Genomic DNA, 17,233 nt, shown 5'->3' on the forward strand with positions numbered 1-17,233 from the left:
GGGTAACTTAACTGTGGTATGGTGTGATGTTGGTAAGGAAAACGTAGACGCTCTCAGTTTTCTTTAGCTAGAGATTTGATAGTGAAAGAAAACGTTAACGGTATTAAAGTGAACAGCTCGGGGAATGTATACTATTGTTAGGTGTCAGTTCGCAATACATGTACAGTACAACTATATTTTTTAATTTGATATTTTGACAACTTTGAGAATATCTAATGAATGACAATAATATAAAGAAATACAGGAATAAATTGGCTCTCAAATATAAAGGAAAAGACTTATTGAATCAAGTTGTGGTGAACTTGAGTGCAGCAGTGATGTGGACGAGACAGCGTGGATCCTGCAAGACTCGTGCTCGATCAAACGTTTGTCAACTTTCAAACGACGCCTTGCCGAGTCTCTGCAAGGCACCCTTGGTGCCGGAAGTGTTCGCAACATATGTCCCAGTACAGGTGTAGACACAAGTGCCGCGTCACCGCAGCTGTTAGTATATTTATAACATAAGTGAATCGCATTGCCAAGCAGCTGTTTAAATACTACTGCAAACATACACTAAACATATTAAAGACAATGTTCACAGCAATTGTTTGAGCACCTGTGTCGACGAGCCTTTAGGTATGTATGTGTGTGTGCCCTTACTACTTAGTGTACTGCCTTCATGTAGTTAGGCTGTGCCAAGGAACATACAGAGGAAGTTTTGGTGTGTGTTAAAGGTTGGAGGACAGCGATGGTGCTGCCATCTGTTGAAAGCGAGTACTTTCATAGAAAACGTTGTTAGGAGTAACTTAAAATTTTTCCCATGCTTCCTCCCCAACCCCCTATTTTTCCCTGTATTTTCTCGTGGTTATGAACTTATAAGGCAAATAAAACATGTTTATATATATATATATATATATATATATATATATATATATATATATATATATATATATATATATATATATATATATATATATATATATATATATATGCGTTTTCTGCCCGCCTCCGCCTGGGCCACACCATACTCCTTAATTGCATCGCATCCGTCGACTGTCTCGTGACCACTTCTGCCCTTGGTGTAGGACTACCCCTGAGGCCATGGAACATTTCCTGCTTCAATGCCCACGCCTCCTCTCTCAACATACTGCATTACGCTCCCGGCTCTCCCCCCTGGCCATCACAACACTGGACCTACCCACCCTCTTGGCAGCCTCAGGCGTCCACCCATCCTGGCAACTTGCTGTCCTTCGCCTTACTTGTGCCTTCTTGAGGAAGACCGGCCAGCTACCGGCTCGCTTTCCCATTGTGTGTTGTGTGTGATGTCTCAGTCCTATCCGAAGATCGGTCTATGATCTCTGAGGTCGCTCCGTAATGGGGAAGACTGGTTGGGTGACCAGCAGGCAACTGAGGTGCTCTCTCTCTCTCTCTCTCTCTCTCTCTCTCTCTCTCTCTCTCTCTCTCTCTCTCTCTCTCTCTCTCCAAGGACATTTGATTTAAAGCCACAGCAACATTCTGAAAGCATTATCGACGGCTATTCTTAGCTTATTCAGATAAACACACACACACACACACACACACACACACACACACACACACACACACACACACACACACACACACACACACACACAAGGAATAAACACGTATGGGAAGAGATACTAATTATGATATTTATTTTGAACACACACACACACACACACACACACACACACACACACACACACACACACACACACACACACACACACACACACACACCAAGGAATAAACACGTATGGGAAGAGATACTAATTATGATATTTATTTTGAACACACACACACACACACACACACACACACACACACACACACACACACACACACACACACACACACACACACACACACACACACACACCAGGGGGATGAACACGTATGGGAAGAGATCCTAATTATGAGATCTATTTGGAACACCTCTTGAAATACACCAATAGGAAGAAGAAAGAATAAATGAGTCACTACTTGTATGTCAACTTGTTACCGCGTTCTTAACTCCTTCAGTACCATGACGCGTTTCCATAGTCATTTTGCTCACTATTTGGTGATTTTGTACAGCTTCAAAATTCATGTGGGGGATTGAAATAGTGAAGACTGTGGCCATTAATATCCTGACTTCTATAGACTCTTCCTAATGTCAATAAAATGGTCTATTCGTATACAAATCTCAAGGAAAAAATGTGTCCCAGTACTGAAGGGCTTAAATACTCCGACTAGACCACTTGTATTACGTTCTAGTGGAAGTCAGTAAGGTTTTCAAAGGCATTTTCATGATTCTCGTGGTATCTGAACAAGTATTCTACATATTCGATAAGAAAGTTACCAGTTACCAAAGGATGTTATTGAGACTTTTTAAGGATGTGAAAGTTGCCCATGAGATGAAGTTAATTATGCTTTTAAAGATGTTTGGTGAGCGAAAATATGCCAAGCGTTGTCAGATATTTAATTTCACCCTGCAAACACAAGCATATATAGATAAACAAAATAATGCTAAATCCCCCAAACATTAATCTAAACGTGAACACTAAACAATGATACTGTCACCCCACTTTATTTGTAGAAACGTTAAGTATAAGAGGAAGTTACAGGATTTTTTTTAAAGTGTTTTTCCTTACTGCAGTGAATGGCTAACAAGTACACTGCATATTAAAACACTCAAGGATGCTTTCATGAATAGTCACAGTTGAACGATTACTCTGCGACATCAATAAAAAAAAAAAAAAAATTCAAGAAAAGAAAGAAAAATAAAAGATGTAAGTTTAAATTCCTAGAACAGTATTTCCCTCCCCAAAGCCACTAAGCCACCACACAGCCAAGCTACCACACAACCTCACAGCCAAGCCCGCACACAGCCAAGCCACCACATAACACCACAAAGAAACACAAAACGAAACAAAGGAAGACGTCACTGTGGTCTGAGATAATATTCTTGATGGGAGAGCAAAGCGTTCCAAGAATAGAGAGGTGGATTGTTGTTTGGTGGTACTGGGAGGAAGCACATGCGGCCTCCGCGTGTTGTTGCGTAGATGTGTCACCTTGAGAACCGGTAACGTTGTTTGTGTACCGATGAGCTATTTTTGTCCACATGCCTTTTATATATTCTCAATTGATGTTACTTATATTTGCTTCTTTATACTTTTATTTATTTATTTATTTTTTTTTTTTTGGCTTGCTTTTATTTTTTTTTTCTTTACTTTTTTTTCTTTCTTTTCCTCGTTGCCACATCTTCGTCTTCGTCTTCGTCTTCGTCACCATCCTAAGCATTGCAAGTATCTCAATGACTGTATCGTCTGTGTATATACTCTTAACTCTCGCGGGTATCCAGGCGTGTAAGAGTCAGCATTCTCCGCTTTTGTCTTTTATGTTGCTCCTCCTTCACGCAGGCTACGCCTCTCCTGTCAAACCGTGGTGCAGTGGAACCATGCGTGCTTTGGGGTCCGAGGGGGTCTCCAAGCATACGGGTTCGAATCCTGTCCACGGTCGGAGTGTAGGTTGGGCTTCCTCACTCCGGGCAACGGTTTCCTAGCGGGTAGGTTTTGAGATGGGAAGTACCACAAAAAAGTATCCCCTTTAGCCCATATATTCCCGTGAAAAAAGCCCACAAAGTACATAAAAAAAAATAAATAACACTTGTCTGGTCATCCTTTTTATTTAGATTCGACCCAAGTTATCACCAGAGGCTTTCAGTCAGTTTGCATTGTACATGATAGCGGCGCGCTGAGTGTTGCCGGCGAGCGTGAGCAGGATGGGGTGGGGCGTGATGGTTGCTCCAGGAATATTAGCTCAAAGTGCACTAAGACCAGGAACAAATTCGTAACAAGCTGAAACAATCAGTACAGCTAACTGAAGTGATCACAAATGATATATCAAAAGTCGTCAATTTTCCTTCCACGGGAACTGTCGAAAATATGGGTCAGTAGAGGTCATGAAAGATTAGTTAAGGAAAATCACAAAATTTATTAATAACTTTAGCACTAGATTCATAAAATTTATGTCTAATATATTTTTCTAAGCCAAGGGTTCTATCAGGATCATTTTCAGACACCTAAGACTAATCATTCATCCTCTTTGGATTTAATTACAGCTAATATTTTGGTAAAAATATGACCTTTTACTGTTTTCCTGGCCTTGTTATATGTTGCATTGATTTATGTAGTTTTTTTTTCTTTTATAAGGAATTCATTAAACGAATTTCCTAGACTCCTTCACTCACTCCTTTTCAAGTTTAAGAATTGAAGTGACTTGGGAACAGATAATTGATTGATTTATTAAGAATATGAACTTCATAGAGGTGGAAGTTGTACTGTAGGACACTGAAAGATAACAAATATATATCATAGAGCATTGCAGAAGTGCTGAATTACTGAAACACTAACATGTCAATGGGAGCACAACTTTCACTCTTTGTTATTAGATTCATGTTCATGCTGTGGGACATTGCTGCATGACTGGCCATGGCATCCGCTTGATTTCACAGTACAATGTATTAATAGGTAATCTTCTGCAGCCAAATTTTTTTTTGACACCCCAATTTGCACACACAAGAAACTACCTATAGCAATTTTTTAGGAGCAGCTGGATTCTCAGTAAATACTGGCATTAATATGTTTTCCTTCTTCATCCACCCTCAATTGCAGCAAGAGTGTGACTCATAACTTGAAGCACAGCATGATATATATTCTGTACAAATGTTGTTTCAGTGCTGCAGGGTGGCCACTACCTTCACTACATCGTCCAGCCTTCTGTTGATGTTCGCCAGTGTTACATTGTCTATTGGTTCTCCCTTATTCTTTCTGGCTGCCTGGTTCCGTTGCGATGCCCTGCCGTCGCCTGGCTGCTTTGGCTGACTGCTTGCCATAGTAACAGTACAGTGGAAGAAGGTTGGAGACTAAACAGCGTCTCCGTTACTGTGACAATTGCTGACGTCACAGAGCCTCTTGTGCGCTGATTCGGGACGCGGGGTAGAGGAGTTAGCCTGAGTGTTGGGATTTTTTTGCACCCCGTCTAACATCCGCCACCAGCTCCTCCAACTCAACCAGCGTGGTCTCACTGCTCTCACAGACCACAGCGTCGTGTAGGGCGGCCCGCAGGTTTTGTTTTGGAGAAATATTTTGCACGGTCATGTCTGATCAGCTCTTCACAACCTCCTTCAACCCCTTCCCCTCACACACACACAGGAAGTAGAATCAAAAGACAATAAATAAACTGGAGATAAAAAGTTTATTCATGTTTTAACAATCATTGTTAATAGAAGCTTAATTTCCTTTTCTTACAAAATTTTGTACTGCATCTCGGACTTTTTTTTTCCATATTTCCATTTGTTAGCTTTTTTTTATTTTCTAATCTTAATTTTGCGTCAGAATGAATGGCTCAATAAATAATGGACGGATCGGAATGAAAGATTCGCGGACATAAGGACAAGGAATGACAGGACACACAAACACACACACTCTCTCTCTCTCTCTCTCTCTCTCTCTCTCTCTCTCTCTCTCTCTCTCTCTCTCTCTCTCTCTCTCTCTCTCTCTCTCTCTCTCTCTCTCTCTCTCTCTCTCTCTCTCTCTCTCTCTCTCTCTCTCTCTCTCTCTCTCTCTCTCTCTCTCTCTCTCACACACACACACACACACCTTCGTCAGCTGCCTGGCTCAGGGCTGCGTCAGGAGCAGACAGAAGTGTTGGGACAAGCAGGGTGTCAGGCAGAACTTCCTGACGGGGCGGGAGTCGTGACAGATCCTTCTTGGCTGGAATCTGTCACCTCTCACCCCTCCTCGCTCCCTCCCCTTTCCCTTCTGGATTCCTCCTGGCTCCCTCCTCGCTCCCTCTTGGCTCCCTCCTCCTCCTCCTCTTCCTCCTCTTCCTGCTCCTCCTGACTACACACTCTACCTCAGCCTATTTAGAGAAATGACGACAATGACAATGATAATAATCCTCTATAAGAGAAAAATCAGATGAAGCGCCCCCCGCCCCTCCTAGGGAGCTGGCAGTGGATGCGTGCCCTGCGCGTGACAGGCGTTTTGACATTGGTTATAGGTAGGCTTAGTTGTCAGCCTACAGAAGGTCGTGTTGCTGCCACTTAGTGTGAAACGTTTGCTTCTTGTGAGATGATCGTGCAGGTTCAGGTTTATTGCAAGGCACATACGTAGGTTGTCTGGTAGGCTGCGGCGATGCCTGCACCGCCCGTGGCCCCTCGGGTACAAAACACGTGTATGCAGGTGCCGTTCGTGGGTCGCGAAGCCCTTTGCTATTACCACAACAGCAGCCAATATCGGGATGTGCCTGCTTTGTGGCCGCCCCAGCCCCGCGTGTATTCCCACACCAGTACGCGGCACGTAGGAGGGCTGAGCACAGCGCCATCCAGCAGCCGCAGCCAGGGCCTTGCCGCGCCTCACAGCACACCGCCTACCCTTTGTGTTGTAGAAGGATCGTATTTACATGTTGTGTTCTTGAAATGAAAGAATGTGTGTTTAAGTGTCAGGGTTGATGATTCTGGTGTAGAGATTGTGTGCCATGAATGCAAGTGAGGGTCGGCAGTATGTGCTTTGAGGCATGACTAGAGTAGCTCAGGTGGCCAGCGAGCCCCGCTGTGCTGGGTCACCGAGGCACTGGCCGCGCTGGGGGCCCGCGAGCCCCGATCCTGCGCTGTGCGATCACACTCTCTCGCTGCTAAGTGGCGGCAGCACATCCTTCCTCGGCGTGAGACTCTGAGTATTATAGCACAATGCTGAGGTTGTGGTGCAGCCGCGCCGCCGCGAACACGTCCTCTTGCCGCGCCCTCCAGCAGGTGAAGGCCTCGGGGCCCTTGCACACCGTACCGAACAGGTTGGGCAGCCTGCCGAGCACCGCGGTGCCTTGCCGCTGCCAACACCGGCACCTGGTCTCCTGGTGCTCCTCCTCCTGCTCTTCCTCTGTCGCCGCTGAGGCAGCCATGACCTGCGGGAGGAAGGAGACGGCCGATCTCCAACTGCTCTCTGGCGTGAAGCTGAGCTGTAGGGGCGTAGGGATGGCTGCCGCCTGTACCAGAGCATCGCCGTTGGCCAGGATGTCTCGCCACGATTGGTGCGTATCGTCCTGCTCGGGCTGCTCCTGGAATGTCTTGATGGTCCAAGTGACCACGGCGAAAGTTGCGGCGTTGGTGGGGAAGGCGCGGATCAGGGACGAATTGAGCCCCCGGAACAGTACCCCAGCGCCCTCTGTGGCCACGCTGGTCTTGAGGCAGTGGGCGATGCCGCGGTACTTGCTGACGCCGCCAACGCCGTCAGCCTGTGGCAGGAACACACATACATTAGAAACTCATCAGTATCAGCAGCAGTCCGGCAGAATGAAGCAGTCATGTCCTGCTCGTCCAGCAATCTGTGCTGAGCCCCTCAGTGCCACCTCACAGTTCTGACAACACATCTGACATTTCATTCACGTAAACTCGTTGTGACATATCAATCATTATCTAGTAACCTACCGCCCCTCAAAAAAGAAAAAAAAGAAAAAAAGAATAAATAAATGAAATAATAATGATAATAATAAATAAATAAATAAATAAATAAAAAAGAACAGGTGAACTCTAAGATTCCTGTTGCTTTCAGTCATTATCCTGACAAGTGATCCCACATCACACTGGGAGATTTGAAGCCTTCTAATGAGAGAAAACTGTAATGACCACAAACAAAGAAAGAAAACTTTTCTTATAAGGATCAGGGTGGGGGTGTGGACAGAGACAGAGTAACAGTGACAGCAGGAGGCACCCACCTGTAACCTGGACTTGACCATGTCGATGGGATAAGTGATGAGCCACGAGAAGGCTCCGGCAAACCCTCCAGCAGCCAGCACGACTGCAGGGGACACGGAGCCGTCAGCCGAGGCCCAGGAGCGACTCATGTACTCGTAGCTCAGGAAGTACGATGAGAACCCGGGCACCTGTGGGGAAAGGAGGCCTTAAGAGGATGTTCTTCGCGGGCATTCATTAGGGGAGGGGGGGGTGTTATAGTACATTAATCTTCTTATTGAAGAGTGAAAGTAAAGACAGGAAAAGTGAATGCGAGAAGGGAAGAAAGGTGTACAAGGTGAAATGACGGAGGTAGTGTGTGCTGTTGAGGGACTCACATCTCTGAATACGGTGATGAGCTGTCCTCTAAACAACCCCCGCCATCCCTCTGTGGTGACGATCTTCCTGATGCAGTCCACGGGGCTCGTGTAGCTGCTGCAGTTTGTGACGGTGGAGGAGGAGGTAGCGGCGCAGGAGAGGGACTTGGTGGTGACGCACGCTTCCGTCTGTAGTTGGACTCTGGTTTTGACGAGCTCCATGGGCGAGGTGACGATGGACTGTGAGAAACCCGCCACTGCGCCGCAGAACATTTGTGACCTGTTGGTGCGGGAGAGGCATTGGTAAGCGGCGGCACGGGATAGGGATGAATGACGAAGGGCGTGAGACAGATTGCCTTGCTGTGTGTTGCCCTCCTCTTATGGCTTGAGCACCAGAGAGGGGAGCACGGCGCTACCCCGCAAGCCCTACACTGACTGACTCCTGTTTTTCCTGGCCTATCATTTTCATGAGTGGTGTGAGAGACCTGCTTGCCTACACGATGCAATGAGGCGCCGGACGCGTATTACATTGGGAGAGGAAGGCGGAAAGACGGGACAGTTGAGCCTGACATAGTTAGTAGTGGGAAAAACGATGAGCAGGTTAAAATAGAAAAAAGTGAAAGCAGGATTCCACTGAGAGGGTGTGAGAGACGGCCATGGTCGAGCACATGGGCACGCCCGTCACCCGGCAGCCTGCGGGCTGTGCTTTTCAGTGAGGGAGCGGTGCGGGCAAGACAGCATTGTGTGCACTGCCTTCACACAGCCACTGACCTTTAGTGACCCTCCAGACATGTTTGGAAGCGTCTCTACTGACGATCCCGGCAACGTCAACACCATCGTCGCCATGACCGCAACGCAGTCAACCATATGTGCTGCGGCGGCCTCGCCCCCAGAGGACAGCGAGGTGCCTGAGCGAGCTGGCGACGGCAGTGTTGACGCGCCGCAATCACACAGACTGTTACAGGTATATAGCCTCGCACGCCGCGTGAGGGGTAGTATACCTGAGGGAGTCTGGATTCTGGATGTGTTTGACCATGTTGCCGTGGACGCCGAAGACTATGGCGTTGACGAAGGCCACTCCTGCCATAGGGGAGGACATGCCCTTGTACAGTCCGCGAAGCTGTCGGGGAGGAATGAAGGTGAGCCAAGAGGAAGGACCCCCTAAACCAACAGACTTGCCTCAACACCTCAAGCCGTGCCACGGTACGCCCCGCCCTGATCGCCGCCGCGCCCACCGCGCCGCGCACTGACTCTTCACTGCCTCCAGGCACATCACTCGACTGATCTCCCAAGGGGCTGCTCTTCCTTCGCCGCCTGTAGAGAGAGGGATGCACGGGCGGCGGAAGAAGGGCGCCTGTGGGCACTCTATCTGGTGGGCGCTGCGTTGAGCATTCTGGAGCGTCACCGTGCCGCGGCTCAGAAGTGTTAAGGAATAGCCCGACATTCCCCTTCCCCTTAATCTGATGCAAAAAAGTGCCCGTCCCATGGTGCCCTCGGGCTGTCACTCACCGACTCTTGTTTGATGGTGTCCGTGATGCAGTGCCATGTGCCTCGGTATTTGGGGTTTTTGAAGTCTTGGGTCTGAAGGCGGACCTGCAAGGACATCAACACCACAAAGTTACCAAGAGAAGCAGAGCAACTTTAGTGACTGGTAGGAAAAAGGATGCAATTGAAATTAAGGAATCAATGGCAAAAGGCCACTATGCTATGTAATGTGTTTAGGCTTAATAATGTGTGACTGAAAGGAGATAGGTAAGAATTGGTTCTCAAGTAGAGTGGTAGGTGAACGGAATACACTCAGTAATCAAGATTTAGCACTGAGTCACTATGAAGAGGAAGCTTATAAAAAAAGACTGGATAGATTGATGGATGAGGATGATGGGTGGAAATAGGCAGGTGGTGTGTTTCATACAAAGCCAACAACAAATTTACCAAGTGTAAATCTTGTGGCTTCTCGCAACTTATTTTAATTTGCATTTATTGTAATTATTGTGTTCTTATACGTCAGCCGGGAAAAAAAGAAAAGAAAAAAAAACTTAATTCTCACTCTTAACTTGAAATTACAAAAGATGTAAATTGAAGTTGAAGGAAGAGAATAATAGGAGCAAAACACTGTGGGTGGAGAGACCAAGTGTAATTCAATCAACAGCGGGGGAAAAAATTTTTCCTGTTTGTGGTGTTGTTGCAAGCAATTGTATTAAGTTTGTGCCGCGATCAGTAATCCACTCAGCCGCAGAAGTGGAGTGTGCCAAGGCTTCCCGGATCATCTTACTGCCTCCTTCAGTGTTATTCTCTCTCTCTCTCTCTCTCTCTCTCTCTCTCTCTCTCTCTCTCTCTCTCTCTCTCTCTCTCTCAGAAAATATGTGTGCGTGGCCCCTAGAGTTTGTTCAATACGTAGCAAACTGAATAGAAAATGAATAAACAAGTAATAAGAATTAAATAAAAGAATATGTAAATGTGTGTGATGTTGTGTGGTGGTGGTTGTGTATTGCGCGTTTAGTGTTGCGTTTCAGAGAGAGAGAGAGAGAGAGAGAGAGAGAGAGAGAGAGAGAGGTTGTCGTAAGAGGATGGCGCCACTCCTCACATTCATGAACTTCTGAACCAGTGTTGAATCATAGAACCCCACAGCACTTAAGTTTTGAAACAAGCACTGCACCAAAGAGAGAGAGAGAGAGAGAGAGAGAGAGAGAGAGAGAGAGAGAGAGTCCACAATACCCTCCTTTTCTCCCCCAAAAATCACTTCAGGCTATCAAGAATCCTTTCAGGGACATTCAAACACCATTGGTTGAGACATGGAGGCGTCTTCGCTCTGATTGGCTGAGAAAGGTGGTGTGTCTTTAAGTCCCGCCCACACCGCGCCCAAAATACCTGCCCCTGTCCAGCAAGACTCGCCGCGGGGGAAGGAAAAGGCCGCCAAGGACAGGTTTTTGTGTCTCTATTCCAGTTATATAATGCCACGCCAGGAGGTGTGCATAGGAGACTTAGGTTGTGGCCAGAGAGAGAGAGAGAGAGAGAGAGAGAGAGAGGGTGGGGCTGAGGGGCGGTTGTGTGGCTGTCAACTTGCATTAATTAAAAGGACACATTTATTTGTTTATTTTTCCTGTTATTTCTTAGTGGATTTCTGGTCTGATACTTTATTGTTGTTGTTGTTGTTGTTGTTGTTGTTTGGCTTATTTGCATTCTATTTTTTTTTTTTTTTTTTTTGGCGTGGGCGTTATTGTTAGTTTACAAGAGCATCAGTCAATGGGACACTTAGGTTTTTCATTTTTTTTCTTAAAGTTTTCGTTGTTTTGTGTTGTATTGTCTATTTGTTCATTGATTCACTTGGTTGTTATTTCTTTTGTATTTGGATTTCGTTGTATCTAATTATTTATCTGTTTAATGTATTTATTTATGTATTTATTTATATATTTTTTTAAGCTTGTGGGAATTTTAAAAGAAATAAAGAGAGAAAAGATTGTCGTGAATTTGGTGCCATTATCAACCAAAATAATAGGGAACAATTTGAATATGATACACTCTCTCTCTCTCTCTCTCTCTCTGTGTCGTTATAATCCCCTGCTTGGCATCATGGTGTGAGTTGATGAAGTGTATGTGAAGACTACGTATGTGTGGTGAGGTGGTGGCTTTGTCAGTGGAAATACGTACAATAAAGGTGAACGCAGCTTGAATATACCTACTTTTTCTCATATTTTCGTCATAATTCGTGGATTTACTTGATACTGTGATATAATTAACTTTTCTCTTATTTTCGTTATAATTCGTGGCTTGAGAAGAATCAGTGTATTGTGAAGGTGGTGGTATTATCAGTCAGAATAACAGGAAACATCTTTTTTTTACCTAATCTAACAACATAACCAGTAACTTCCTCGTTTTCTTTCCCTTTTTCTATATCATCCATGGCTTTCCAGCGTACTGTGGGCTAAAGAGAAGGTTAAGAAGAGTGTGTGATCTTAGGAATCGTCTGAAGAAGGGTAGGGATGTAATCTATAGGTCTTCAAGTGGAGAGAATGTCAGAGGTGAATCGCTCAGGTTTGGTAACTACGGCACAGCTTGAAGGTTAATTAAAACACCAACGTCACAGCCACACCTTCTCCTTCTCTGGGCACTGTGTGTGTGTGTGTGTGTGTGTGTGTGTGTGTGTGTGTGTGTGTGTGTTTATTCAAGAGAGGAAAACTGGCTTAGGGCAACAGAAAGAGTTAAAAAAAAAAGTCCACTTAATTGCTAGTTCCCGTGTAGGTCCGAGAAAGGGAGAAATGTGTGTGTGTGTGTGTGTGTGTGTGTGTGTGTGTGTGTGTGTGTGTGTGTGTGTGTGTGTGTGTGTGTGTGTGTGTGTGTTGCTGGGCGAGTGTCAAAAGTCAAAAGAGAGCAGACCAACATCTTTTTTTTTTATGTACTAGAACACGTAAAATAATAATAATAAAAAAAGCCTGCCAATTTAGCAGTTTTACGTGCCCTGAAGTAACGTGGGAGGAGGTTTGTTGAATTATTTAGTTTTTAGTTGGTTGCTTGATTGATTGATTCGATTATTCATTTACATCTTTATTATTTTCATGGTAGTACAAAAGTTGGCGTTGAAAAGCTTCTTGTGTTTCGGGTTTGTGAGGAACATGGAGATCTAAGGTGTGTGTGTGTGTGTGTGTGTGTGTGTGTGTGTGTGTGTGTGTGTGTGTGTGTGTGTGTGTAGAAATAAAGATGCAGTGGTCATCTTGCGGAGACAAATATAATACCCTGTGTGTTTGAGTCAGCACTGTTGCCATGACAGTGTTTGCCTTCATTTCCTTACCTGTGCATTGTGTGCTAATGAGGAGAGGTAAAGGTGTGTCTGGCCCTTAATACCAGGTGTGTGTGTGTGTGTGTGTGTGTGTGTGTGTGTGTGTGTGTGTGTGTGTATTAACAATTTTCATTCAAAGTTGCGTCATCCGTTGTCGCTAAGTCAACTTACAAGAATGGCGTTTACAAGGAAGGCATTTGTTCGTATTTGTTTACTAATAGTGTTTTCGGTGTTCCTTACTGTACATTGACCTTTCCCCTAACTGAAGGCCGAAGCTACACATCACAGACCTAGTTGTCATCATTACTTCTTCCCTTTTGCTTCAAGTGAGAGCTGCGCAGGATCTTCAGACTCTCACTTCGCTCACCATGCCAATAAAGAACAGCGTATTTATCTGATTCTCATCCCCTTCAGTGCCTTCAGGTCGCTAAGCAAGTAAATTGAATAAAGAATACCGATTTTACATTTTCTGCCTTCAATTCATGCTTTCCTTTTCCTTGTCTGGCATCTGGTAGTGTATATTTAGCTTATAAATTGCTCTTTATTTATAAATGCTCTGCTGTCTTGTTTTGTTATATATTTACACTACAACAATTATCAAGTTATTATTATTACATTGTTTTCTCATGACGATTATTTGCAAGGGTTATTCATTCTTTAATCTGATTCTCATGGCGTTTTCCTTCAGTAATGGTAAAAACTTCTTATTTCAATGGTAAAGAAAGATTTAACCACTGATTGAGTCATGAAAGCTTCCTCAAAGTTTTTGGTTTTGTGACTTTCACCTGAGCTACAGAAAGTAAGGAAAGCAGAAAGGGATGTGTATATGATGAGTTGGTGGTGGTGGTGGTGGACCTGGTGGTGGTGGATTGTATATAGTGTGTGGTGGTAGTAATTATTGTTGTTGTTGTTGTGACGATAATATTGTTTCTTGTTGTGGTGATGGTAGTAGTCACTGTTGTTGTTGTTGTTGTTGTTGTTGTTGTGGTGGTGGTGGTGGTGGTGGTGGTGGTGGTGGTGGTGGTGGTGGTGGTGGTGATGGTGGGAGAGGGGAGGGGGTGAGGGTGGTGGTGGTGGTGGTTGCCGTCCACTGCGTAATATCGGAAGAGAGTAGAAGAGAGTCTCGCCTTGCAGTGTGACGCTTCTTCCCCCCTACTCACTGCCTCCCGCCCCTTTCCACCTCCTCTACATCACATGTTCCTCTACTCGCGTGTACGCACTTGTCCGTCCTCGTGCCGGTGTAGCAGTTACAAGTGAAGTCCTGGGTAGAAGTGAAGTTTTTTTCAAAGATATCGTTCGTACTGCACCACTCAGTCAGGTCTGAGAGCCCGTGACGTGCGGAGGGTGATGTTATTAGTCGAATACAGAGCAGAATGGCTGTGAATACATATGCGAGCTGCCGACCATGATGATATTAATGAAAAGAGTAAGGAGAGGAAACTAAGGAGATGCGAATATAAGCAATAATAACGCACTTAGATCGAGTGCTGAATATATATATATATATATATATATATATATATATATATATATATATATATATATATATATATATATATATATATGCAGAGAAATCTGAAGTAATAACTGAGTCCAACAGTTAAAGGATTTGACTCGTTGCCTTCACTTATGATATCCTATTCATAACGTTTATAAATGGTAAAATATAGATGACATTCTCTCTCTCTCTCTCTCTCTCTCTCTCTCTCTCTCTCTCTCTCTCTCTCTCGATATTAATAGCAACATGTTAGGTTGAGCCAAGGCCCCCGAGGGTAAATAACACGGGGACCTCGGCCAGAGGGTGAAAAGGTCTCTGACATGGGCAAAACCAATGGAAACTTTGGAATATTCATAATTTCAGCTGCATTACTTCGATTATAATATCATTATATTATATTATTACTTGATAGCTAACTAGCTAGGTCTGTAATGTACGTAGGCCTATATAGTGTTTCATGAGAAGCCGTTATTAATTACTTCACAAAGGTAGTATATTTAGTTCAATAAAGGCAGTTAATTTCAAATAATTAACTTATTTAAAAGTTCCTTTTCTTCAAGGATTTTCAGACCGAAACAGACACATATTTGGAGAACTGCGGTCACAACAATCCATTCCCTTCGAAGGCGTGGGGTAAACTGAAGCTTACGTCTGGCAGCTGCCGCGAGGAGTACTTCACTTCTACCCGGGACTTCACTTGTAACTGCTACACCGGACCCCAAACACGCCGAGAGAAAAAGAGAGAGAGAGAGAGGAAAAAAAAAAGTGAGAGAGGAGAGAAAGAGAGAACAGGTTTGACACGTGTGCAGCTAACGTCGTAGTCAGCCTCTCTCTCTCTCTCTCTCTCTCTCTCTCTCTCTCTCTCTCCTTACAACATAACAAACAACCTTCAACTTCTGCCCTTCCAAGTGTTAATCATTCAAAGCACATCTGCCGCCACTAAATCGGGATTCATGTCGACCCGAACCAAGATAAACAACGAAATAAGAATAATATATATAAAAAGAAATAGATCAGCGGCGCCACGTGCAGCTGACGAAGCGGAAAAAAAAAAATAGAGAGAGAGAAAGAGAAGTCGGCCTAGAAGTTGCGGGATTTTGGTGTAGCAATGAGAGGGAATGAGTCGTGATATGAATAGTTTAGTTGTGTGTAGTGAAGGCCAGTTAGGTGATTTGATTAGGGTTTATTTATATAGTAAGTAAGTAGTAAGTGGAATTTCTAGTTGTAGTGATTTCAACAGATTAGTAAATAACAATCTTTTTTTTTTTTTTTTTTTTTGCGGGGTGATTGGGGGTAGGGGTGGCCGGTACTGCTATACTACTAGTGGTATTTTGATATTGATTTTAGGCGTAGAGCTTCCTTGTCTCTACGTTTTTTTTTTTTTTTTGCTTCTTCGTCCGTCTGTATGTCCGCCTGCCTGTCTGTTGGTCTGTCTGTTTATTCGTCTGTTCGTCTGTCTATAATATATCTCAAAATAGTCAACGTATTTTCCTAAGATGTGTGTGTGTGTGTGTGTGTGTGTGTGTGTGTGTGTGTGTGTGTGTGTGTGTGTGTGTGCTTGCAACAATAATTACAACTGATTATGACTATGAACTAATATCAGAGAGAGAGAGAGAGAGAGAGAGAGAGAGAGAGAGAGAGAGAGAGAGAGAGAGAGATTAGGTAGTAGGTACACAAACACCTTACCTTTACTGTGTCGAAAGGATGCCCCACAGCCACTCCAGCACACCCTGAAACAAGACAAGGGAACCATTAGCAACCAAACACACAGACAGACACACACCTTTCCTTACTTACACCTTTACAAACAAGAAAGAAAACGAAAGAAAAGAAAAAAATAACCTTTCTTTATAAACCAACACTATACATCACCAAAAAACAAATCAAAACACCAGCTGAAATAAAAAACAAGGTGACCATTAGCAACAAACACACAGACAGACGCACACCATTACAAGCTTACACTTTAATAAAAAAAAAAAACTCCATAAACCAACACAATTCAACACCAAAAAACAAAACAAAACACCAGCTGAAATAAAAAACAAGGCGACCATTAGCAACAAACACACAGACAGACCTTTACAAACAAGCACCACTTCTGTATACACCAAGCCTCATATAACACCTTGAAACAAAACAAAACACCGTAAGCCAAAACAAGGGAATCATTATCAGGAAACACACAGAGACAAACACCCTTGGAAAGTCACACATTAAAAACACACATACAAACGAAGCCCTACAAAAAAAAAAAAAAAAAAAAAAAACTTTCCATACACCAAATCCCATACAATTAACCCTTTCAGTACTGCGGACGTATTTTTACCGTGAAATTTAGACATGATTAGACGATTTTATTGACATGAGGAACGATCTATGGAAGTGAGAAGATTAATGGCCAGAGTCTTCACTGTTTTTAATCCCAACATAAGTATCTGAAGGTGTATAAAATCACCAAATAATAAGCAGAATGGTACTGAAGGGATTATTAAGCCCCCATAGAAACCAGGCGCTACTCAAGATAGACCCCATACAACATACACACAGTCCCATACAAAACAGTCCCAATATAAAACAAATACATAAAAAAATACAACACATTTATTAGACATACAAAAAGATAAAAGAATTCTAATATAAACTCAACAGTCCCATACAGTCCCAGTACAGTCCATACGAGTCCCCATACAGATTAGCGCTTCTCCCATACTATTCTTCTACAAATTCGGTCCATTCTATACAAATTTAGGTCCCAAAGTGTATATTTCTGCAAAGTATTGGTTATGAATAGGTGGTTGAGAGAGAGAGAGAGAGAGAGAGAGAGAGAGAGAGAGAGAGAGAGAGAGAGAGAGAGAGAGAGAGAGAGAGAG

The 17,233-nt window shown here is 43.9% G+C and overlaps 2 protein-coding genes across 2 annotated transcripts in view; one reads left to right on the forward strand and one right to left on the reverse strand.

The window, feature by feature from the left end:
* Positions 1–17,233, forward strand: part of LOC123506908 (bifunctional protein GlmU-like) — a 66,500-nt gene that overhangs the window by 354 nt on the left and 48,913 nt on the right. The gene's annotated exons all lie outside the window — the stretch shown is intronic.
* The window catches only part of LOC123506906 (mitochondrial basic amino acids transporter-like), a 35,590-nt gene continuing 23,576 nt past the window's right edge, over positions 5,220–17,233 (reverse strand). Inside the window, exons 2-7 of the mRNA XM_045259296.1 lie at positions 16,047–16,090; positions 9,598–9,681; positions 9,090–9,208; positions 8,110–8,368; positions 7,756–7,923; positions 5,220–7,275 (exon numbers count right to left, since the gene is read on the reverse strand). Of these exons, the coding sequence (XP_045115231.1) occupies positions 6,724–7,275; positions 7,756–7,923; positions 8,110–8,368; positions 9,090–9,208; positions 9,598–9,681; positions 16,047–16,090 (1,226 nt within the window). The 3' untranslated portion in view covers positions 5,220–6,723. The remainder of the gene's footprint in view (positions 7,276–7,755; positions 7,924–8,109; positions 8,369–9,089; positions 9,209–9,597; positions 9,682–16,046; positions 16,091–17,233) is intronic.

The sequence above is a fragment of the Portunus trituberculatus genome, chromosome 21, assembly GCF_017591435.1.
Source record: "Portunus trituberculatus isolate SZX2019 chromosome 21, ASM1759143v1, whole genome shotgun sequence".
Classification (NCBI taxonomy): domain Eukaryota; kingdom Metazoa; phylum Arthropoda; class Malacostraca; order Decapoda; family Portunidae; genus Portunus; species Portunus trituberculatus.